This window comes from Eptesicus fuscus, chromosome 15, assembly GCF_027574615.1.
Source record: "Eptesicus fuscus isolate TK198812 chromosome 15, DD_ASM_mEF_20220401, whole genome shotgun sequence".
NCBI classification, from domain to species: domain Eukaryota; kingdom Metazoa; phylum Chordata; class Mammalia; order Chiroptera; family Vespertilionidae; genus Eptesicus; species Eptesicus fuscus.
This window is the reverse complement of record NC_072487.1, coordinates 54317181-54343347: the sequence shown is the minus strand read 5'-3', so window position 1 is coordinate 54343347 and position 26167 is coordinate 54317181. Positions and strand designations below refer to the sequence as shown.

Below are 26167 nucleotides of genomic sequence, written 5' to 3'. Positions count from 1 at the left end.
CCTTAGTAGGGGTGAAATATAGATAACGGAAATGATTAACGGTGGTAGGTAAGTAGTTATGGTAAAGGGGTATACTAGGTGTACCGGTGGTTAATAATGACGGATTTTGTAATCAAAGAAAACACTATAATTTGAAGAGAAACATCGAAAGTGCTTTATTCAAAATAATGTCCATCGCTAGCTACATATTTCCCCATCTTTCAGGTAATTTGTGGATACTGTCCCAATAGAACTTTTCTTGTTTTGAGGCAAATCATTCAGAGACCCAATTTTCCACTTCGTATGTTTTGAAGTGCTGCTCAGAAAGTGCATGTGCCGAGATTCAGTCCCTGGAGAGAGAAAAGATGGCGGCGGAGGTGAAAGGCTGATCTGTTGCCTCACATGGCAGTTTCGGAAATACAACTGAAACATGGACTGCTGAGGGTGGCGACGGCTGCTCGCGTCTCCCCAGACCGGGCAGCTGCTCCCCTCAGTCATTACCGCAGCCGGGGCCATGGGCTCGTGGGGGCCGCGGCTGCTGTGGCGGCGGCCGCGGACTCCGCGCAGCGGCTCTCGGTGAAGAAAGAGACCATCTTTCTGCAGGAGGGGCTCACCCGCACCACCAACCTGGCCGAGCTGCGCACTGAGATCCTCGGGGCCCCGGACGCCGCCAACACCGATTAGGAGGATTCTTAAGAGTTCTCATCTTACATTCAAGTCCTCTAGCCATTTTGACGGAGGAGAATCAAGAGGACGGCTGGGCCGCGCGCAGCGATTTCAGGGGCGCGACTGGAGGACGGAGCGTCTGCAGCCCAGAACTACAGGAGAGATTTACAGCTAAGAGGGAAGAGGAAACCAGCGAAATCGGAGGGGACAAGGTGCGGAGGCGCATGGCTCGGGCTGGTGGCGGGGGAAAGGGGCTTTTGTTCCAAACCTAGGGGAGATTAGCTCTCCATCACCCTGAAATCCAGCTTCTGGGGACCCGTGGGAGACCCAGATGCCTGCGGGGAGAGGCGGGATTCTTGTGGAGGTGCGCCCAGCAATCAGTGTTTGCTGCGCTAGAGCGCGGAACGAGGGGACTTAGAAACTTGGAAGGCAGAAGGAGCAGACTCGCAGCCATTGTGCCTCACCGCACCATGGCCTGTTGGCGCCCTAAGACCCCGCCCCGCCCTGGGACCCGCCCCGCCCTGGGACCCGCCCCGCACGTTTTGAAGACCCGCCCCGCAAGTCTTGCAGGCGCACCTACGCTCCAAGCAACGGCTTATGCATGTGGGTGGCCTGCCCTCTGGCAGCGGACCAGATAAACTGCTGTTCTAGTCAGACTGCTCCAGGGCCACTCAGACAGAAGGAGGAAACTACAGTTCTTGCTGTAATCCCTGCTGAGTGCCTAAGGCAGTGGCTGATCTACGCCCCATTGGGGGCCCAGAAACGAGGGCATCTGGTGGTCTGTGGGAAATGACACCAGACTTCAACCACGCGCATAAGGGACACATCCAACAGGCAGATTCAGTGAACGCCAAAGCCTTGCTGCACCAAGACCCGGCCCATAGGAGTGTCTCCTGCACAGCAACTCTTCCTTTATAGACAAAGAGAGCCCTCCCGGTGGCACCAGCAACAATCAAGACTTAACTATACAAGGGAGGACCGGGATGGAGACATAGGGCGGAGGCCTGGATGTTGCCTGCAACAACAACTTTGAGGCTGCGACGGGAGAGCGGAGCAGACACCACCCAAAACCACCGTAGGGCTGGCTGAGTGGATGCTCTGCAGCTAGAATAAGAGGGGTATGCGGGATGATGCTGATGCAGATGACCCAAGGACCACACTTTGGGAACTGCGGCTTGGGCGACGCAGGGGCGACCTGGAGCGTGCTCGGCGCGGTCCGCCCGGCGGTCTCTGGCTGAGGGGGCGGCTCCACTTGCTGCCGAGCACGGACTGACGGGCCCCTGTGAGACGTGGGGTGGGTGACTCCGCGCTTGCTGGCCTCCGAGTCCTTCAGGAATCTCGGTGCCCCGGGGGCGGCCGGGTGCGCATGCTCGGCGACCGGCCGCCGCTGCGGACCCAGGAGCCGGCGCGGTGATGCCGGGCCGGCCCGCCGCCACGCACCGGGCGCACCGGAACTTCGCCGAGCAGCCGCCCGACGAGTTCTGCGGCAGCCGTCCTGGAACTCTGGCAGGATGGCCGGGGGGGTTGCTGGGGGGGGTTGACCGGCGGGAATTGGGATCAGGAGGACGGGGCCCCGCTGGGACCCGGGTGCGGGCGGGGTTGCGCGTCCCTGGGTCTGGGTGGGGCCACGTGCCCCTGGCTCCAGGTGAGGCCGGATTCCGGGTCCGGGTGAGGCCAAGTGCCCCTGGATCCGGGGGAGGCCTCGTGCACCTAGGTCCAGGTGAGGCCACGTGTCCCTGGGCCTGGGAGAGGCCACGCACCCCTGGGTCCGGGTGAGACCATGTGTCCCTGGATCCGAGTGAGGCCTCGTGCACCTAGGCCCGGGTGAGGCCACGTGCCCTGGGTCTGGGAGAGGCCAGGCGTCCCTGGATCCGGGTGAGACCATGTGTCCCTGGATCCGGGTGAGGCCTCGTGCACCTAGGCCCGGGTGAGGCCACGTGCCCCTGGGTCTGGGAGAGGCCAAGCGTCCCTGGGTCCGGGTGAGACCATGTGTCCCTGGATCCGGGTGAGGCCTCATGCACCTAGGCCCGGGTGAGGCCACGTGCCCCTGGGGCTGGGAGAGGCCAAGCGTCCCTGGGTCTGGGTGGGGCCACGAGCCCCTGGCTCCAGGTGAGGCCAGATTCCGGGTCCGGGTGAGGCCAAGTGCCCTTGGACCCGGATGACGCTGGGTCCCGTGCCCGGGTGAGGCCAAGCGTCCCTGGGTTTGGGTGAGACCATGTGTCCCTGGATCCGGGTGAGGCCTCGTGCACCTAGGCCCGGGTGAAGCCACGTGCCTCTGGGTCTGGGAGAGGCCAAGCGTCCCTGGGTCCGGGCGAGACCATGTGTCCCTGGATCCGAGTGAGGCCTCGTGCACCTAGGCGCGGGTGAGGCCACGTGCCCCTGGGGCTGGAAGAGACCAAGCGTCCCTGGGTCCGGGTGAGACCATATGTCCCTGGATCCGGGTGAGGCCTCATGCACCTAGGCCCGGGTGAGGACACGTGCCCCTGGGTCTGGGGGAGGCCAAGCGTCCCTGGGTCCGGGTGAGACCATGTGTCCCTGGATCCGGGTGAGGCCTCGTGCACCTAGGTCCAGGTGAGGCCACGTGCCCCTGGGTCTGAGAGAGGCCACGCACCCCTGGGTCCGGGCGAGACCATGTGTCCCTGGATCCGGGTGAGGCCTCGTACACCTAGGCCCAGGTGAGGCCACGTGCCCCTGGGGCTGGGAGAGGCCAAGCGTCCCTGGGTCCGGGTGAGACCATGTGTCCCTGGATCCGGGTGAGGCCTCGTGCACCTAGGCCCGGGTGAGGCCACGTGCCCCTGGTCTGGGAGAGGCCAAGCGTCCCTGGGTCCGGGTGAGACCATATGTCCCTGGATCCGGGTGAGGCCTCATGCACCTAGGCCCGGGTGAGGACACGTGCCCCTGGATCTGGGGGAGGCCAAGCGTCCCTGGGTCCGGGTGAGACCATGTGTCCCTGGATCCGGGTGAGGCCTCGTGCACCTAGGTCCAGGCGAGGCCACGTGCCCCTGGGTGTGAGAGAGGCCACGCACCCCTGGGTCCAGGCGAGACCATGTGTCCCTGGATCCGGGTGAGGCCTCGTACACCTAGGCCCGGATGAGGCCACGTGCCCCTGGGTCTGGGAGAGCCCAAGCGTCCCTGGGTCCGGGTGAGACCATGTGTCCCTAGATCCGGGTGAGGCCACGTGCCCCTTAGTCCGGGTGAAGCCGTGCCCCTGGGTCCGGCCGAGACCAAACCAGAGGGAGTCGGACCTCCGTTACCACCATTTGTCCACCATCCAGAGCTGAGGGGTCAGTGCTGACATGTACACATAAGCAACTGGTGGACATTGAAATTGGGTCTCAAAAGAACTGTTGGTCCAGAAAGAAACTCACTACAGACTGATCCATCTGCCTGTCAGCATAACTATTATTGCTCGTCTCACATTCAGTTCTCATAAGTATATATCTAGTGACATATGATCTCGCTCATCTAGGGGAAATGATGAACAACATAGACTGAGGAACAAGAACAGAACCAGAAGCAAGGAGGCATCGATCGGACTATCGGGCCTCAGAGGGAGGATAGGGGAGGGTGGGGGGAGGGGGAGAGTTCAACCAAAGGACTTGTGTGCATGCATATGAGCCTATCCAACGGTTAAGTTCAACAGGGGGTTGGGGCATGCGTGGGGAGGGGGGGGGATGGGAATGGGGGGATGAGGACAAATATGTGACACCTTAATCAATAAGAAATTAAAAAAATAATAATAATAATAATAATAAATTTAAAAATATATATATATATAAAAAAAAAAAAAAAAAAAAAAGAAAGTGCATGTGCCATCAATCAGAACAAGTGGTAGTCTGAAGGAGCAAGGTCTGGTGAATATAGCGGGTAGGTTAATACTTCCCAGGCAAGATCTTTTAACGTGTCTTTAACTGGTTTTGAAGTGTATGATGAAAAAAAATTACTTTGCCATGTCTTCTGGCCCATTCTGGTCATTTCATGATCAAAGCGTGGTTCAAATTGATTATTGTTGTCGGTAGCAATCAGTATTAACGGTTTCACTTGGCCTGGTTTAGAAGCTCATAATACACCACACCTTCCTGATCCTACCAAACTCTGCAGAGCACTGTGTTCTTTCTGAAGCGATCTGGCCTTGCAGTCGATGTTGATGGTTGACCTGGATTAACCCATGATTTTGTGCATTTGGGATTCTCAAAATAAATCCACTTTTCATCGCCAGTCACAATTCGATGCAAAAAAGACTTTCTTTCGTGCCATTGAAGCAACATTTTACTGATGACTTTTTGGTTTTCCAGTTGTCCTTCATTCAGTTGATGTGGCACCCATTTTCCTTCCTTTAAAATCTTTCCCATTGCTTGTAAACGATTGGAAATTGTTTGCTGAGCAATGTTTAATCTTTCAGCAAGTTGTTTTTGAGTTTGACATGCATCTTCATCCAATAATGCTTGTAATTGTTGGTCTTCAAACTTTTTCGGTTGACCTGGACATTCTTTGTCTTTCACATTGAAATCATCACTTTTAAAGCGTTTAAACCTGTGTTCACAAGTATCTTGAGATGGAGCATGTTCACCATAAACTTCCCGAAGTATACGATAACTTTTTCTTCAAAATAAAGTAATGAATTAAAATTTCCCGCAAATGCTCTTTTTTTGGCACAAAATTCAACATTTTTAAGCATAAAAATATCTGATGTTAATACCTTCAGAAAATTTGTCATATGAAGTTTTGAAGCTTGCTGTCAATACAACAAAATAGCATACATATCAAATCACATATATATCAACATATGTGTAACTCCATCTATTGAAAAAAATCCGCATTATTAACTGGTACACCTAGTATGTACTGAGAGGGAATATGAGAATATAGAGTTGTGGCCCAGGGAGTGGATTGTTTGGTGTATATGTGGTAAGTGTGAGTGTGCGCAAAATAAGGAAATCTAATACTGTATTAAGTTTTCCTAAAAAGTTTCAGAGGTATTCTACTCTTCTTTACATTTTGTAAATTAATATAGAAATAACATATTTTGAAAGATAAAAATTAATATTCAGTTTTCATTGATGAATGGAGAATTCTGTTTGTGATTTTAAAAAGAAATAAATGACAACACAACCATAACCTTAAGCTTATTTAATTTTTGAGTATAACATGATATAATTTTTCAAAGTGGGTAGTCTTATTCTTCTTAAAGCCAAATTAATAACCTTCTGGAAGATTAAAAATGTGTAACTATGGATATTTAGTAAGGCTGCTAATGCTTTTTTATCCTTATTAACAAACAAATGTATTTGTGGAAGTCAGAGAAATAGTAGTGTCCCTGGAGCAAACATTTCTAACCATCAGATGTCTTTTGTTAGAAACTCAGAAAACGTATGACTGATTGCTTTCTTGGATTAAACTGAGGGTACTAAATGAAAAACAAATTAGGTACAGATGTTGAGTATATTGAGATTAATTTTATTCTCATGGGCACCATTTCCTTAGCTGCTTGGACTAATAGCAATTTGTTTTCAAAAAAGTGAGTATGTCAAAATAACTAAGCCAATCACCACAGTTCAATAAGTTTTTCCCATATATGTATTTTGAAAGTGGATACATGTTTCTAATAAACAAAATGTCTAGCATTTGTATTAATAATGACTTTCTATATAAGTAATGTAATATATGTTCATTCATTCAACCAAGACATGTCAGACACTGAGTCAGATTCTGGGGGATTAAAAAATAAATAAAGCAAGGTTCTTGCCTGGAGCTCTAATCTAGTGGGAAAGAGACGAGTAAGAAATAATTACAGTACAAGATAATGGGCTCTGATAGAGACATGAACAAAACGCTATGGGAACATGAGTTTTTCCTACTAACCAGTCTACAGAAAGATAGCATAATATAGTCCACTATCACACAAAAAGCAAAAACTAAAAAAATAACAGGAGAATGGTTGCTCTTCAGGTCAAAAATAATAACAATGATTATTTACGTGTAATGGCTATTGAAATTTTATAAAATACTTAGGTACTCTAAAGTAGACAGACCAGCTTTAATTATCACTTTTATCTTTATCCATGATTTTTGTAAACAACTTAAGAGCAGGAATCATGTCTTTCACCTTTGTGTTCCAAGGCCTAGTGCAGTACCTGTTACACAGTAACAGTTTTAACATGTTGAATGAATGCATGCACAAATACATGAATATTGATGATTACATAAATGGCACACTTCTGAGTTCACAGTAAACAGAATTAAGTGGATAGGCCTTTTGAAAAGAATATTTGACATCTGATATATCAGAGAGGTCTACTAAACAAAGAGAAATGAAGTTTAATAGGGATTGGTACTGACATTATTAGTTATAGCAGATCTATCTAACTCATTTCTTTATAATCTCTCTAGGTGGATAGTCATGACTACAGAGTAGACATTTGGTAACTACTTACTGAAGGAACAGTTCTACCTCCGCCAATATATCTCTTGAATCCAACTCCTCCTTTCTACACAGCTTTCTATGTACCTCCACCCTCTTCTTCCTAAGTGGCTCCCTAGTAGTCAGGACCCTTCATTTAAAAAATGTAATAAATTAAAAAATAGCATAGGAGTACATAGTACAAAAGCCTGGCACACGCCCACATCAGATACTAAATGGCTGAAAATTAATGAGCGAGGTTGTCCTGAGAAAATTAGTTATTTGTATGTTTTAAAATGAGAATGGATGGATCCCTACACAAAAATCTATTTGTTATATAATAAAAGACTTGAAATAGGAAAGAAAATATGGGCAGATTTTAAAACAATCTCTGCTTAGCTCTAGCCTCCCAGATATTGTTTACTGATGGGTTTTGAGAGTCTTACCCTCTAAAAGCACAGTTTAGGAATCTGCTAATGATGGGTGAGGGATCTGTACCCAGAGTTTTGGGTTCCTTCTCTGCAGTTCCCTTCTCTCCAGGATTTGCCCTTCAAGTTCCAGCCACTGCTAACTCCAAACTCTATATGGGTTTATCAACCTACTAAGATTACAGTTTCCTGCTAGAGTTGTATTCTTTTGCATTCCAATTTGGAAAATGCCTTAAAGGTAAAAGGCAGGATGAATGTGGAGCTAATTTCACATGTTCCCCTTCTCTGATGGTCACATTTTCTTAGATCCTGCCTATGTCGATTGTCCTCAATGCCTTCAAATAATGTACTGTATAAATTCTGTTCAGTTTTTAGAGATGTTTTTGGCAGATGTGTTATTCTAAAATAAGTGGTCACAGTTAGAACTTAGGCCTAGTTATGAAAGTTCCTTATTGGTTGCTCAATTTTTCTGATTTCTTCTTTTATAACTTCACTAGAGGCCCGATGCACGAAATTCGTGCAAGAGTAGGCCTTCCTTCCCCCGGCTGCCAGCACCGGCTTTCCTCTGGCACCTGGGACCTGGGCTTCCCTCCAGCTGTTGGCAGGCACCTGGGAACCGGGTTTCCCTCGCAAGCCTGGCTTTGTCTGGAAGGTTGTCCGGAAGGACATCCAGTCTAATTAGCATATTATGCTTTTATTATTATAGATATCTTCTTTTAAAATAACCATCAACGATTATTTTATACTAGAGGCATGGTGCATGGGTTGGGTCTCTAGGCCTGGCCAGCGATCAGGGCCGATCAGGGCCTTCCTTTGTTCTGTGCTACCCCTTGGTGGTCAGTGCATGTCATAGTGAGTGGTCAAACTCCCGGTCAGTCAAACTCCTGAGGGGACAATTTGCATTATTAGCCTTTTAGTATATAGGACTGTGCTTTTAATGACGACAAAAGCTAATGTTTTTGATGGAATAAATCTGTTTATCATTTTTGCTCTCATTCATGGTAGATTGCTTTCCCATGTGTTTCACTGTGAGATCATATTTCATCTATTTTAACATGAGGGAATCCTAGAAGTTTAAAGTGAAGATATTTTCTCTAAAGAGAATTAGTGCTTGTGTCTGCTCACAGGCAAGGTGTGCTAAAGACCTAGAACATATATCATCTACAACTATTCTTTGAAAATTATTTCTAGCCCCTTCACCATCTTGTTCCTGCCTGATGCATACAAACTTTAATTTTTTAATAATGGTGTTTTTCTATGAAGCACATAATCAAACGCAATACTCAAGTATGATCTGGACAGAGTACTAAAGAATTATTACCACCCTTATTCTGGAAATTCTACTAATGCTAGGATAGCCTAAAGATATAGTACTGCTTTTGGCAAACAAGGAAAAACAAACTGTAACACAGAGATGGGGATATGCATAAATATGAAAGAGTTGGAAAAACGTGAAACTTGTTATTTATGAAGTAAGCTCTGTAAATTGCAACATGTAAACCATAGTTCTATTTATTCCTTGACATTAAAAAATCACATAAAAATAAAGAAACAAAAAGCAAAAGAAAACTGCATCTTGTGAAGAGACTTACAGCTAAGCTAGCATGCCTGGCTGTGCACTCCCCTTCTCTCAACCTTTCTCCTATAATACCTCCACAAAAATGTCTTACTGTTGGATCATCAACTTAAATCCTCATTTTCCCACATGACCTACTGATACTAAGTTAGGTTCCTCCAACCTTCATTTTTGAAGTTGAGTTTTAAACCTAAATGAATCACAATAAAAAAAAATCTATCAAATTCTTAATATTGGGACTATTCCCAATCTAAAATGTTTACCTTATGAAAAAAAAGTTAAATGGATGAATAACTTTAACAGCTGACAAGCCTAGGTGAAAGGTTGTAAGTACCCAAGCTGTAATTAAAAGTGGATTAAAAATTAGAGAGATTTTTACAAAATTACTATACTGAAAAGCAAATTTGAGAGCAATAACTGTTTTGTTTTTTAATAATGGAAGACACTTTATTTTTAATCATCTCTCAACATTTCAACTCTTGGTAGAAATCAAATGCAAAACATCTGCATTTTAAAATTAGCATATATTTAACTTTCTCATTCATAGCAACTTTATACAGTAAGACACACACCAAGGAGGAGGACGGTCAGAGCATTTCCTGTTCAGTCCATGAACACTATTTCCATGATGATACAAACTCTGGACTTTCTCTCCTAGAACGAGTTAGCCGTTTGTTTGTTTGTTTGTTTGTTTTTAAATATATTTTATTGATTTTTTACAGAGAGGAAGAGAGAGGGACAGAGAGTCAGAAACATCGATGAGAGAGAAACATCGATCAGCTGCCTCCTGCACACCCTCTACTGGGGATGTGCCCGCAACCAAGGTACATGCCCTTGACCGGAATCGAACCTGGGACCTTACAGTCCGGAGGCCGACGCTCTATCCACTGAGCCAAACCGGTTTCAGCACGAGTTAGTGGTTTTATATGATGATACAAACACTGGACTTTCTCTCCTAGAATGAGTTAGCCGTTCCCTCTTTTGTCCACTACATAAGTTACGTGGCATCACAGCTGGTTAAAGTTACTGTGGTGTTGGAGTGATCTGGAAATGGAAAACTAGTGCTCTCAGGAGTGGACAGGCACTGACACTTCTGAAATGTGGAAAGGAAGAACATCAAATATGAATGTTCCAGAATAGGGTGGTCTTAGTAATAAAGTTGGTTGAAATTCAGCTTTATATACACATCGAATATCTACATGTGATCTACTAGATATATAAAAAAGCCATAGAGGATTTGAAAAACCTTAAAATCACTCAACTGAGTTGGAAAAATACCAGCAAATTCACAGTGGCCTCAGGATTCAGCCATAGAGAGCAATAACTTTAGAAATAACCTGACAGACCTAACATACAACCAGCATATTCATAGTACTTCTTAATGTCAGTCTCCTTTTATGAATTCAACTAATGAAAAGGCATTTTTCTAACCCCTCAATAAAAATGCTATGTCTGTTCACATTTTAAAATGGGAAATAACTCTAATAGTTTCTGCTGGATCTAACTAATTTTCATTGCTTTTTACACAAAAAAATACACAAGTCTAAGATAACAAAAAGAAAAATACCAGGCACTAGAAATACATTTTATAGACCAAAAATTTTTGGTGGGAAAATAGTTTTCCAATAAATAAATCTTTGAATAAATTTGAAACTTCCCATTTTATTTTTTTGATATGTGTAATTCCAAAAATCTGAGCTCATGACAATGCCTTTAAAAACTTGAAATCATTTAAACTGGCAATATAGTTTTAGATTTTTCAAAAGTTGAAAATATATTCAGAAAGTAATTTTCTTTTATGTCCCCTAAATACCACTTATTTTAAGGGAAAATACATTTTTAAAAAATATATATTTTTATTGATTTTACAGAGAGGGATAGAGAGTCAGAAACATTGTTGAGAGAAGAACACCAATCAGCTGCCTCCTGCACATCACCTACTGGGGATTGAGCCTAAAATCAAGATACATGCCCTTGACTGGAATTGAATCTGGACCCTTCAGTCCGCAGGCCGATCCTCTATCCACTCTATCCACTGAACCAAACCGGTTAGGGCGAGACTACATATTTTTATTGTAAAAGTAATACTCATCACAGAAAAAAAATGTTAAACAGTGAAAAGTACAAAGAATGCCTAATATTCCCAATATTTAAACCCAACCACTATTAACATCTTTGTGGGATGTTGTTTCTTTTTCCCTTTGCTTTTTCCCATGCATAAAGTAATTTGTAACATAGTTTAATCATATTGTACATATAATTTTGATTTCTTTTCCCTGACTTAACCTTAGATCATAAAACGAATTCTATTATTCAAGGAACTTAGATGAATGAAAGTAGCCACTGATGGTTATCTGTGCTTTACTCTGCAGTTTTACAAGAAAACGTATGAAACTAAGAGTCATATACTTGTGATTTCTTTATCATCTGTCCACTGTATAGTTCCATGAACCAAGTAACAACTACCACACAAAAGGCTTACACTTCAAAGTGATTTTATGTCTCACCTTTTGAGCTGCAAGATGGAGGGCTGTTCTTTGGCTATGGTCCGTTTTATTAACGTCTGCTCCTGCCTTCAGGAGCGTATCTGCACAGTCCAGTCTGTCAGCCAGCACACAGTACATAAGTGGTGTTCTCCCAAATTGATCCTCTTTGTCTTTAAGGGCAGCATTTCCTGAGTGTAAGAACATATGTTGATATTTTATAATTGTTGTTATTACTAATATGACTAGGAAGTACATTTACTGTTTACCAAGTACTGTGCTAAATGCATTAAATATATTTTCTCATTTTCACTGACCCTATGAGATAGATATTACCATCCCCATATTATAGGAAACTGAGACTCAGAGAAGTAAAGTAAGTTGTTTACATGACACTGAGAGTAGGTGTTGGAGCTAAAATTCAAAATGACTGTTGACTCCAAAGGCCATATTCTTAACTACTATGTTACGCTAAATTAACATTTTGAGATATGAAACTACTTATTTTCCTCCCTCACTCCTTTCTTTTGTCAACAAATATTTACTCTGTGCAGACCATACACAAGGCAATGTGGTATGTTTTTGAGAGATAAAAAAATGAATCCTGGTTGGCTTTCCGTTTTAGACAATACGATGCATGTGCATTCTACCCTGATCCTCCTGCTATTTACAACTAAGCTCCCCAGGAAATACATATGAACGATGGAGAAAAGAAGAGAGCCTGGTTAGAGAACTATGAAACTCCAGGAACAACCTGATAGTGAGTTCCCTTGAAGGTTTTGTTTTTTATCTTTATTTATTTTTTATTGAATTTATTGGAGTGACATTGGTTAAAAAAATTATATAGGCTTCAAGTATACAATTCCATAATACATCATCTGTATATTGTATTGTGTGTTTACCACTCAAACTCAAGTCTCCTTCCATCACCATTTATCCCCTTTACCCTCTTCTAGCTCCCCTTCCCTCTAGCAATCACCATACTGTTGTCTGTGTCCATGAGTCTTTCTCCACCCCCCCCCCCCATATATAGTCAGCCTGGGTGCTAAAGTAGCCCACCAGAACACTAATAGCCACAGACACAAAATTCCTCAAGATGCCTACTCTCTCCAGTCAAAAGACTGGGAAGTGGGTAGCCATGTAGCACTGAACCCTTTTGGCTGTACATGCTCTACACAAAGCTCATACAGTACAACAAAAGAAACTGCAATTCTTTCCTCTGCAGAGACTGTGGGGAGAAGCCCTATGAACCACTGTGCCCCAAATTAAGCAAAGGATGGCAATGAGGCGGTATCTTACCCCTTCCCAACTAGAGAGTGGGGGAATGTTGTGGAGAGGAGAAAGCTGAAGAAAACAATTCTTTTTAAAAAATATTTTTTTTATTGTTGATAATATTACAGATATCTCCCATTCCTCCCCACCCACCCGCCCCTTCCGAAAAAGCAATTATTTAAATAGGTGCATGAAGTTGTGGACAACTTCTGGGCAGCTCATGTATGAAACTAACCAGAATCAAACCAGAAAAACCTATGGGAAACTGTCAGTTTCTTATTAACTTAGTTACTGGGTTACAGCCTGACACAATAATCTCTCTTCTAGGTGTTTACTCAGGGAAAACAGAAGCATGAAAACGTGTTCACATAAAAACCTGTATGTGGATATTTATGGAAGCTCCATTTATAATTGTTAAAAACTAGAAACATCTCAACTGACCTAAAGAATGACAAAAGAAACTGTAGCACATCCACACAATGGGATACTGCTCAACAATAAAAACAAATGTACTACTGATCCACTCAACAAGATGGGAAAAAATTCTCAAATGCATCCAGTAAAAAACTCAGCCTTGAAGGATACCTATTGTTTGATTCACTTATATGGAATTCTGGAATATGCAAAACTATAGGGACAGAAAACAGAGCAGTGTTGGTTACCAGGGCTGAGATGTGGGGAGGTATTGGTTATACAGGGACATACAGGAATTTGGGGGTATGATGGAACTGTTCTATATCTTGATAGTGGTGGTGATTACATGACTATATATTTGTTAAAATTAAATAATTGTACAAGGGTGAAGTTTATAATATTCACTGCATTACAATTCAATAAACTTTATTTGACAAGAACAACAACGAAAGATGCCATGGTTCCTGCTATGCACTTGAAGTGAAAAAATGCTGCTACTTTCATCACAGATAATGATCAGGTATGTATATACTAACTGAGGGCAATATCATGGGAGTTGAGAAAAAGGGAAGCTGGTTACTTTTTTTTTTTTCTGACAAGCAAACTAAGAAATTTTACCTTTAGTTTTTTTATTTTTCAATTACAGTTTACATTCAGAATTATTCTGTATTAATTTCAGATGTATAGCATAGAAGTACTTGACAAAATCATGTACTTTACACAAAGCTTTTGCACATCATAGGAAACTATCAACAAAACAAAAAGACAACCTATTGAATGGGAGAGGATATTCGCCAATGATACATCCAATAAGGGGTTAATATGCAAAATTTATAAAGAACTCTGACAACTTGCCTTCGCTGGTTTAGCTCAGTGGATAGAGCATCAGCCTGCAGACTGTAGGGTACTGGGTTCAATTCCAGTCAAGGGCACATGCCTGAGTTTCGGCTCCATCCCTAGTAGGGGGCATGCAGGAGGCAGCCAATCAATGATTCTCTCTCATCACTGATGTTTCTATCTCTCCCTCTCCCTTCCTCTCTGAAATCAATAAAAAAATACTTTTTAACAAAAGAACTCAGACAACCCAACACCAGAAAAACAAACTATCCAATTAAAAACTGGGCAGAAAACCTGGACACTTCTCCAAAGATGGCCAATAGACATAAGAAGAGTTGCTCAATAGCACTAATTATCAGAAAAAAATGCAAATCAAATCCTAATGAGATACCACCTCACCCCTGTCAGAACGGCTCTCATTAATAAATCAAAAAACAGTAAGTGTTGGTGAGAATGTGGAAAAAAAGCCAGCTACTTTGAAGATATTTTGGCATGAACTCGGCTAATGGGGGGTGGGAGGAGGGGGGAGAACTGACCAAATGAAATACCTTCTTTGGGGAAATAAAAATGTTAGATGAAGAAAGAGAAGGTGTAGCAGTTCTTTCTGAATTATTTTGTGCCTGTAACTAAACTGTGTTTTAGTTCTAAGTATTTCAATATATATTTACATCTTGGATCTACTGGAATCCAGAAGTACTTTCTAGCATTTCAGATAACTCACTTTGCTAATCTATGTTTCCTCGTATATTCGTAATAAAGCAAGAAAGGTCATGGCTCTTGAAATTTCAAAGAGCCTTACAAATATATTCAGATTGCCTCCCGGAGGAAGCAGGTGTTCTTTTTCAAAACTTTGGTTTTGAGACGGAGGCAAGTTTTGCATTTGATCAACATATGGGATCATAGAGGCCCCTGTGCATAAGTCTTGTGAGTGGTAAAGTTCTGCAAGATATTATTTTGTGCATAAGGGCCTCCAATATCTAATCCAGAAGATTCTATCATTGCCTTTATAAGATAAGGACTCATTTAAACCCAAACTCATTTACAAAACTAAAGTGCATTATAGGTAGAGCATGTTCCTTGGAGCTCTTCTGGAGTCAAAATGACACTAACAGAGAACATGTGGGAGTAAGGCCAGTCTCCAGTTGTCTTTCACGATTAAACGACTCTCTCTACCAGCATCTCACTTGTTAATGTTAAGCAGATAGTAGTGCCTAGAATTAGCAAGATGTCAGCAATTCTTATAATTTCCCCCTAGAGTGCAATTCTCCCTTTGGTAAGGGAGGGGACTCGGGAACTGTGGTCACATGTACAAATGCTGAGAAATGGAGGCAATCATCACATCCTGGGATAATCCTAACAGTTAGGATTATGATATAGCAATAAATGGACCTAACTGGTTAAGTTTCTCATGGACAAAGCAAAATCAGCAGCATGGGGTTAATAGGTAACTCTACCACCAGGACACAGAACATTAGGCCGATTGCTATGCTCTTCCCCAGTCTGTAATGAACAGGAAACCTTCAACCTTCTCGTCAATCCCTGGAACACTTTGTTTTTGTATAACTGGTTATTTATATTTCCCAACAGAGAAGATTTTCCTAGGTTATGTCACCCATTTGATATGTTATGGCTATAAGGCAAAATCTGTGTATTCGAGGAAACTGAAGGCATAGATCCCCTCTTCATGATGAGAAAAAGCAGCATTCAGCCTCAGTTCAGTCCTGTTTTGAGTTGCTTAAGGAGGATGGTGACTTTATGGCTAGTTTCTGAGTAACAAGGGTCGCTTCAGGTTCTGAGCTTCCTGGCTGAGAGAGGCCTGTGCCTTTACATACCTGACCTCCCATCTTCCTTAGTTTCCTCAATTATAAGATTCAGCCAATACCTGCCCAGCCTACACAATAGTTTATTTTGATGTTTGAGTGAAATGACTGGTAATCACAACATGTACAAACGTAGGGCTCGAGATGTAAACTGATATGTACTAGATGACAGGCACCTGTATTTGCATTGCTGTTGGGGACAGCTAATACGGAAAGCAGCTGCCTCATGTGCTATGTTGTTTTATTCTGGCAACTGTAGAGAGAGCGCCTCTAATCCATGGCCATTTGGTGCTTGCTTAACTGGGCTGGCATTCTGCATGTGCTCAGCCTGCACATAGCTCAGAAAGCTGAGCTGAACCATGACTGGAAAGCCACTGCTCTACTGCACTCAGTTATTTTTAAGTCTACTTGGTATAAGCATAAACAATGGACGCAAAACTCTGGGGGGTGAGGGCATGTATGGATGTGGGGTGGGGGGTGGTAATGGTAAGATATGTACACATATAATACCTCAATAAAAAAAAAAGTCAAAAAAAAAAAAAGGCTACTTGGAGCAGAAGAGTCTGTATGGTCAATAGACTCAGATGTGCAGACGCCAGAGCTCCAGCTCTAGCAGTTAGAGGAATGACTGCCACTTGTAATGACACCATAGCTATGGTGCCAGTCCACACCATAGCTATGGTGCCATACTCTCCAACACAAGTAAATCCAGCATTCTCTACTGACATCTTATTTGCTTGTTCTGAAATGCTACCTTTGTGTGGCATGAGAGATGCACTTCATCTGCTTTCAGCCACTCCCAATGTCACATCTGTTGTACTATCAATCTTGGGAAGGCATTTAAAAAATATCTGCTTATTGTTTTAAAGGCATCCTAAGAACAGTGGAAAGAAAATAGGATTCATAATCAAGAGATTGGGATTGACTCTCAACTTTAGAGTTATTAGCTCTACAACTACATTTCTTAATTTCTAAATCTCAGTGTCCTAACATATGAGAATAACATACATATTTTGAGGACACTTGAGATTTTATAAAATATTTTTACATATTACCTCATTATAATTGTTGTGGTATCTTAATATGTCATTTACACGTATTGCTATTTTGAAATTGTCATCGTTGTTAGATCTGCCACTAGATCTTGCTATTTAATGTGTTAATAAAAAGTAATTATAGGTTTATTGCTATGTCATAATTTAAAAGTACTTTGATAACTATCAGTTAAAATATAACTGATTTTCTTTGGATTCCTATATATTATATTTAAGCTCTTAAAAACATAGTTCTGAGAAGGGCCATAAGCTGTACCAGATTGCCAAAGGGCCTGTAGTAGAAGAAAAAAAAAGTTAAGAAAAATCCAATCTAACCATTAAGTTCATCAATCAGGTGTACACCTAATCGGTTTTCTTTCTTGTCTCTCTCATTCTCTATGCATTCATACATATGAATGTGCATGTGTCTGCAGGAATAGCCCCATAGTTTAGTATTTAAAAGCATGCATTTTGGAATTAGACTTTCAGGCTTCAATCTTACTTTTGCTACTTATTAGAAAAGTCACTTAATCTCTCTATGCCTCAGTTTCCTCACATATAAAATGAGGACAATAATGGTACCCAAGACTCTTTGTGGTGCTTTACTATTAAATGAGTTAATGGTTGCATAACACTTCATACAGTGCCTGGCACATATAACATACATTTGTAAATGTTGGCTAATTTTATTACTATTATTAGTATGGATGCATATACATGTAAGTATATTGATATACACATATGTATTAAGGAAGCATTTATAAAATATTTAGTGACCCTTAACATTTAAGGTCAGGGTTGGGGTAAAAGAAGTATCCTGAAATAATGCCACTATTCTACCACTTATGAAGCTCCTTGCCATACCTAACTATTCTGTTGGGAGATGCCATAAACTAAGAGAGAAAATGATTCAGAGAGACTCATACTGGCTCAGAACATGGGGGTGGGGTGGGGGAAGGAATTGTGGTAGAATCAGAATGTTGCTGCCTGGTCACTTAACCACTGCCAACCACCCCAAACACTATTAGCAACAATGACAATATTAATCTTGACACACTGTGCGCATTTACAAATGATTTAGTTTGGTTTTCACAAAGAAAACAGTATTATTCTTTGTTGCATCACCACCCACAGTCACAATTATTTTTCTTATGATGAAAACTTTTAAGATCTAATCTCTTAGAAACTATCAAATATATATTAGAGTAATATTATAGTCACCCAAATGTTTCACAGTCATTATCCAATTTAATTCTCACAGAAACAGAGTATTATAGCTTATAGTTTACAGAGGAGGAGACTTAAGCCAAAAAAGATTTAAGTGGCTTAGCCAAGGCAATACAGCTAATAAATGACAAAGCCAGAACTCAAAACTCAGGTTTATCTGACCCTAAAATCCATGTCCCTTCTACTACACTACATTGTACAGTATCAAAATGAATGTACTAAATTCTATTAGCAACTATATCTCTGGTATTCATTCAAATTATTTACAGTTGATGTTAAGAGATAACCATATCTATAAATGATAGCCATAGCACATAAGGATTTTACTATGTATGTTTATGCTTTTAGGACCCAGAACAGAGCTCTAATTCATCTGAATCTAGGATGTAATGAGTTAAGTTAAAACATTAACGCATTGTATTAGGTTAAACACTAAAAACTGCTACTAAAATGATGTCTCAGGGAAAGCCTCTTCAACCCTCCTCCGGGATACTGGGCAGCAGAGAAAGTGTTCGATTTAATTAGCTGTGTATGTAGAAAGAGATGCTCATCTGTTTCCATGGAGGCAAACACATCACTGACATACTTCTCCATGGAAACAGAGAAGGGAAAATAGAAAATGCTAAAGTGAATGAATTCACTGAACAGTTGGTGAGCAAAGATTCAAGAAAAACAGAAAACATAATCTGTAGTACTATGTTACTAGTTTAGAAAAAAGAAGCATGTGCTACATAAAAGAATATATACGATACATTTAGTTTATATACTTAAGATGAAACAGTTATTATTTTAGTAGGAATATACAAATGTTGAGAAATAACACAGAGCAAAGGTATGACTGCTTTGCACAAAAGACATAATGGCAGAATTCTTAGAGATGAGCAGTGTTACAGCTCAAAGTCAGTAATGAGACAAGATGATAGAAAACATAGGGAACCGATTTACAAATAAATTTATCAACTTTATACTGGTTTCACAACATCATTTTGCTTAACTTATTTGTTTTAAGGATTTTTCTTAGGGGCTATAAAATTATAGAAATATTTCAAGTTTTATTTTATGGCATATTAGTTAATTTGTATGACTGAGCCTATAAAAGTATTTTTACTTTATAAAATACTACATGCTCTGTTTCCTTTCAAAATTATACTTTTCATTAAAACAATAAAGAATCCCATTTTATAAGATATTTCCTCTTAGGTATTCTGACTTAAATTTTTTTCCATTGAAATTTAGTCGTAATCTGCCTCTCAATTCAATTCGATTCACTTCAATGCACATTTAGTGGTCCTCAAGATGATTATAGACTTCTTAGAAGGTAAGATATAATATTTATTCATTTCTTTAACAATTATAATATTTTTTCATTTCTTTAACAAATATTTCTGTTGTGCTTACCGAGTGCCAAGTACTGTGCCAAATTTTGTGGATGTAGTGGTAAATTAAACAGACACTGTTTACTCATGGAGGCTACTAGCTTATAGAGGAGAAACATAGTTATACATATAAATATACAGTTACAACCTGAGACAAGGTCTATGAAACAAAACTACAGCGTTCCAAGAGAGAACACAATGAGCAACTCACTGAGATTGGGTGTTCACAGCAGGCCTCTTAGAAGAAGCGACTTGAATGCTGAGATCTGAAAGATGACTAAGATTTAGACAGAGGATGGAAGACCAGAATTTCAGGCAAAAGTCCTGAGGTGGAAAAGGGCTTGGTAGGATTGAGAAACTAAAAGAAAACAAGTTTTTCTAGTATAAGAGTGGTGAAAGGTGAGGTTGGAGAGGGGAAAAGGTAGAGGCACACTTTTAAATTTTACTCCAAATACAATGGGAAGCAATTAAAGAGTTTTTGAGCAAGAAAACAACAAAATTATATACACAATTTTCAGTACAAGTGAACATGGAACATTTAGCAAAAGTAAGTTCAGAAAAGCAGAATGAAACTATAGTATTTAAGATCTATATTTAGGTGGTAAAACTACAATGTAATTATTACCATAAAAGTCGATAACAATTATTCTAAGGGGAGGGAAGGATGTATTCGGGGCTTCTGGGGACCAATGTTCTGTCTCTTGAGTGGTTACATGGATGTTTGCTCTATATTTATTTGTTAAACTGCACATTAAAGTCTTGCGTATTGCTCTATATGTAAATTTCAAAATAAGAAAATATGTTTTGTTTTCCTTTAATACAAAGTGGTAAAGCAGTAGGGACAATGGGTACAGACAGCTCGAGAAGCTTGGTTTGGTGAGGGAGTGATAATTGCCTCCATACACATTCTCACATTTTTATTTTCACGAATTAAGCACCCTGAGTTTTAGCTGGGCATGACATCATCCAGGCAGAGACTTTTTTTAGTCTCTTCTGTCCTAGGTGTGGCTCTGTGTCTGAGTGTAGTCCACCTCCTGCATGACAAATTGCTTTCCTGCCGGCTGGGCTATGACTACAATCTATCTGCCTTTGACCCAGAGATGGAAGCACATGTTGAGAATGGCACAGCCAAGCCCGAACAGCATCCCTGGAATTGTGTGAAGCAGAAATGTCTACTCACCTTAGATTGCCCAATTACCTTTGTACTATTATGAGAATGAAATATACTTGTATCTTATTTAAGTCACTTTTATTTTTTACTTTTTAAAATAACTCTTTATTGTTGAAAGTATTACATATATCCCCTTTTTCCCCCATTCACCTCCCTCCAGCTCGCCCCATCCCCCCACCCCCAGGCCTTCAGCACCCTATTATCTGTGTCCATGGGTCATGCATATATGCATACAAGGTCTTTGGTTGATTACCTCCCACCCACCCACCCTCCCCCACCTTCCCTCTGAGATTCCACACTCTGTTCCATGCTTTGAGTCTCTGGATCCATTCCATTCATCAGTTTATTTTGTTACTTAAGATTCCACATATGAGTTCGATCATGTGATACTTGTCTTTCTCTGACTGTTTAAGTCACGTTTATTAGTGTAGCAGCTTAGTCTGGGCACTGATACAGTTATGAAGGAAAGTTGAGAGATATGGTAATACCTAGAGGGGGATGAAAAAACAGGGAAGGAATTTCTAAATAATGGATACAACAGACATGTTTAAAGTTGATGGGAAGAATTATAGTAGAAGGAAAGGTTAAAGATATAGTAATAAGATTTTTTTAAAATGGGGCAGATGGGAAGATGGGAAGAGATAGAACACAGAGCATGTGTGAAAGAAGTGACCTTTGACACAAAGGGATATTTGCTCTGTTTTAGCAGAAAGAGAGAAGATGATGGGTGCAGAGGTAGGTTGATTTGTAAATATCTTGCTGAAAGATGAGAGTTCCTATTTAAAGTCTTCATTTCCTGTAGGAAACATAAAGCATTAGGTGAGTATGGAGGGAGGGAGAACTGGCAGTCAGAGGTTTGGTAGAGTGAGAAGATATGAAACCCTTATTATGGAGAAATGTGGTATTATGAGTAGAAAGTGTCGAGTAACCATTTGAAGAGGGTAATCATGAATTTAGGGTACTACCAGTCTCCCAGAAAGGTGAAATTGTTCAGGAGTTGGCAGATGTAGATGGATTAGGTCCATCCAGAGCTGGGATTACAGCAGCTAGGTGCAACAGAGGTGAGGGGGAAAGATAATTTTTCCAAGAAAAGGATTTTAATAATAGGCCATGGAATCAGGGTTGAATACAGAGGAACATAAAGACAGAAGGAAACTAATAGTTTAAATTAAAACAAAACAAAACAAAAAAGAATGTGGAAGTCTCAATGACATTGAAAAACTATTGCTCTTATTAGTAAGTGAGCTGGAAGTAAGAGAGTTTTAGTTGAATGGTGAATGTCTGAATGATTGATTCAGAAGTAGTAAAGATGTCAAGTTCCCAGGAGTAACTGTGAATATAGGAAGATGAGGGGTAGCTAAGTTATCAGGTGATAACATCCCTAACAGAGAAGAGAAATCTTCGCAGTGTGTGGTAAAATAATTTTGTCTTTAAAGATAAGTAGGAGATTATTCAGTAGAGAAAAGGGTAAGGCGAGGAGAAGGTAGAAAAGAGGAGAGGGAACAGATGTACAGGGAAAATAAGATAAAATTCATGGCATACTGGGGAACAGAAAGCCTAGTCAGGAGTTAGGGTGCCTGGGTAGAAGTTCGTGGAGAAACTGGAAAGGTAGGATGAAAATACATTCTGAAAGAATGGGTATGAAAGTCCAAGTAGTGTGGATTTTATTTTTAAACCCAAGTTGTCAATCATGATGTCACAGACACTGGTGTGTAAAATGATCACAAGTAATATACATTTTTTAAAATTTATTTTCTTTAGGGCTAATGACTTAAGAACAGGTGAATTTGTGGGTTTTATGACTTTGAAAAATTCTTACCCATTTTGTCCTTGAATACTGTCCCTCTTCTATTCACTTTGTTCTCTTTCTAGAACTTCTATATTGGACCTATCTCTATACAAATGCTAGGCAGGACACTGAATGAGTGTCAATCAATCAATGATAGGAAGACCACTAAATCAATTTTAAATCATCATAACTTAAAATATTTGTAAATGTTAGTACCTTTGAAATATATTAAATATAAAGATCATTGTTTACTATCTCATTCTAGATCTCTGTTATTACAAAGATGAATTACCTTAGCAAACATATCCAGATTCAAAGTCAAATACACAGATATTTTTCAAGTACTTTTCACCTAATTCTAATCCATATTTTTAAGTTCCAGGACTTAATTTATTTATTGTTCAAGTCCTGGAACAAAAGGTAAATAATAATGTGTTTTCATTAAAATGTGTAAGTACAGTGCAAATTAAAACTAAGATTAACAAACCTCCTTAGGACAAAGAGTTATTTTTAAAGTTTCTGTATTTACAGGGACTGCTTACCTATGATGAGCCTGTGAAGAGCACCCTTATCTCCGTTAATAGCAGCAGCATGAACTTGGGATGCTAATGAGGAGCCAGTAAAGCACAAGTTCTCTGATCTGTTCATAGTCTTCTCAGCAACTGAAGGAACCTGAAACAATTATTTAAGCCATGAGCATACGCAGGAAACATTTCTAAAAGCTGTCTCATTCGTTGGAAATAGATATATTATAAATACTAGAGGCCCAGTGCACAGAAATTCGTGCACTGGGGAGTGGGGGGTTTCTCAGCCCAGCCTGCCCCCTATCACAGTCTGGGAGCCCTCAGGGGATGTCCTACTGACAGCTTAGGTCTGATCCCCATGGGGAGCGGGCCTAAGCCACAGTCTGGCCTCCCTCTGTGGGAGGCGACCCGGCTGATCAGGAGAAGGCACCACCCCCATCACCCCACTGCTGCTGCCACTGCTGGCTGCTGTGGCTTTGTCCGGATGGATGTCCGGAAGACGTCTGCCCTAATTAGCATATTACCCTTTTATTAGTATAGATGCTTTACTAGAATCTGTGACTACGATTCAAAAAATCTGCAGCCCTAGTCCTAGAATTGCCATAATGTGGCAAATTGGGTGACCCTTTGTGCAAGTTGCTCCTCTTTAATATGAAGGGATTAGATGCTCCTAAAACCCTTCTCAGGGGCTATCCTGGGGGAAAAAAATGGGGGGGGGGGGAGACTCGATATTTAACATTAGGCACAGTGCCCCAAAACCACATTGATTTTTAAGTTAATATAAGTAATTTAACTCCACATAATATTAAACATTAGAATTGATATTGGGAATAAAGGTAATGGCCAAGCCACAAAATAGGTATGATGTGAACTTGTTAGGTCAGAATTAACGAGATTTGAGTGCTAAATTAAAACCTAGTTCTTTTTTTCATGCAGATAAAAGACAGAATTTTTTTAAGGCAGAATTTAAAATTTTTATTTGTTGTTTCCTTGTGCCCACCAGGGAAATACACCTAGCTTGAGACCCTGACCTTAAGATCTTACTTGGAACACCACATCATTAGAATTAACCATGTTTCATTAAGGAAATTTTTGTTCTGATTAGTAGTCTGATATGGTTGCTAGCACTATCTAGAAATGCACTCTATGCTTAGGAAAATAGTGAGTTCTCTATCATGATTGTTTAAGCAGAGGCTGGATTATGTCAGAAATGCAGCAAGAATTCAAGCACCTGATGGGAAAGGAAGAGGGGGTAGCTGCATCAATGAACTTAAACTTCCTTCCTAAACATGTTCCATCAAAGCTGAATGCCTAAATGGAGCAGAGAGGTTAAAAACTGTCAGAAACCCAGGGAGTCATGGGGTTCAGGCTCACTGGAGCACACATGCAGCTATTTAAAGAGAGCAGCTGTTAATGAGCTCGTTAGTAGCTTCTGTAAGGGTAGGCAAGGCCCTCTTTTGATTTTACCAAGGAGCATCACTCCAATCTTTGTGACTCCCGAGAATCTGAGAGTTTTGTAAGATAAGTGATCACTACTGATGAGCTGGTACTTGTGTTGTTACCGACAGGGATTTTTGGTTCAGATGCTGCCTTAGAATGGAAGTGTTTTCTTAATTTTGGATAAAGGTCAGCTCTTTGTGTCTTTATTTTCATGGGCGTTGTGAGACACTTGTCATGTCTGAGCATGTCTGTCGTGTCAGAAAAACCACTGTCATATGCAGGCTATATTAAAGTGCCTTGAGAGAAGCTACAAAACAGGGGTGGAGGTAGAAACACAGCAGAGGAATAATTGCACTAGGGCTGTAGGCTCTATTCCATTAGTAATAAGCAGCCCTTTGGCTACCTCAGCTCTCAGACTTCCTATAAAATATGAAAATGGAAAAGGGAGACCACGTTGATTCGCTCAACAAGTACTATGGATGGGAAAAAAAAAAAAAGGCCACATGCTAACCTGACTAGTTCAGGGAAGGCCATGTGCATGGCGGTTGTGCAAACTCAAAGACCTAAAGTACCACAAAGGATGGTCTGAAATTAAATATTTAACTGGAAGCAGTTTTTAGTGGGTAGTCATGTCCTAGGCCAGTATTTTCCCTGACAAAAATCAATGTCGATCTTTACTGAGCCTATTATCTTTTTGCATCTAAGATAACATACCTGTGAAATGTCTGGGTAACTTGTAACTTCCCTTTTTTTCAGGACCCCTCAGGGCACAATAAATGGCACCAGGGCTGGAAACCACAAATTCCCTCATTGTTTATTGTTATCATATTAATTGTCAACTGTTAACTATGTTAACTATCCTGTATCCATCTATGTAAAAAAAGCATATGTGCATCATTTCACTTTTTATCCAATCTCAGAGGTTTCCCCACCCCATTTGCTTTCTCCCACCTCCCTAATCTATCACCAATGGATTTCATGTAACCCACTTACGTCTTCCCCTTTGATGGTAATTTATAAAAACAAGGTCAAAACAAAACAAAACAAAAAACAGCCATTCTCCGGAGCATTATCCCAATCTGTTGAGATTTTGCTTCCCGGCAATTGATGTCAGTTTGGCTCAAATAAACTCACAAAAATTCTTTACAGGTTTGAATGTTTTTACGTTAGGAGTACCAACTATGTGCTAGGTATTGTTCTGAACTCTAATACGTGTCATTTTAGATTCTAAGTGTTCAGAGTTTTACTAGACAGGACACTTAACTATAAGTCTTGATTCTGCCACTATCTAATTTTGTCACCTTGGGAAAGTGATTTCCTAGGTTTTTTGTTTTTGTTTTTGCTTGTCTTTTTGGCTCAAATGTATTACTTTAGCGCTGTTTTTTGTAATCATACTTATAGGTGAAAATCAAAACCACTTTGTTAATTATAAAATGCAAAGGCATCGTCATCACTACTAATTGTAAAACAAGCCAGTGTAATAAATGGTCTAATAATTTATAACTGTACAAAACTAGTGGTGCTGTAGTCACAAGCAAGGAAGAGTAATTCTGATTAGGACTAAAGGGTTGGCTGCGTGGGAAGTTCTCAGAGGCTGTGACATTTTTAGATGAAATTCCAAATAGAAAAGAGGTTAAGGCCATTCCAGGCAGCAGGAAAGCTGGAGCAAAGGCAAGGCATAGGGAGAACCACAATAAAGAAGAATGCATCCAGGTACTTAAGTCGTGATTG

At 40.9% G+C, this 26167-nt stretch overlaps 1 protein-coding gene across 1 annotated transcript in view; it reads right to left on the bottom strand.

The window, feature by feature from the left end:
• The window catches only part of INVS (inversin), a 126885-nt gene that overhangs the window by 100014 nt on the left and 704 nt on the right, over positions 1–26167 (bottom strand). The window contains 2 exon segments of the mRNA XM_054727480.1: positions 11557–11723; positions 23015–23144. Of these exon segments, the coding sequence (XP_054583455.1) occupies positions 11557–11723; positions 23015–23120 (273 nt within the window). The 5' untranslated portion in view covers positions 23121–23144.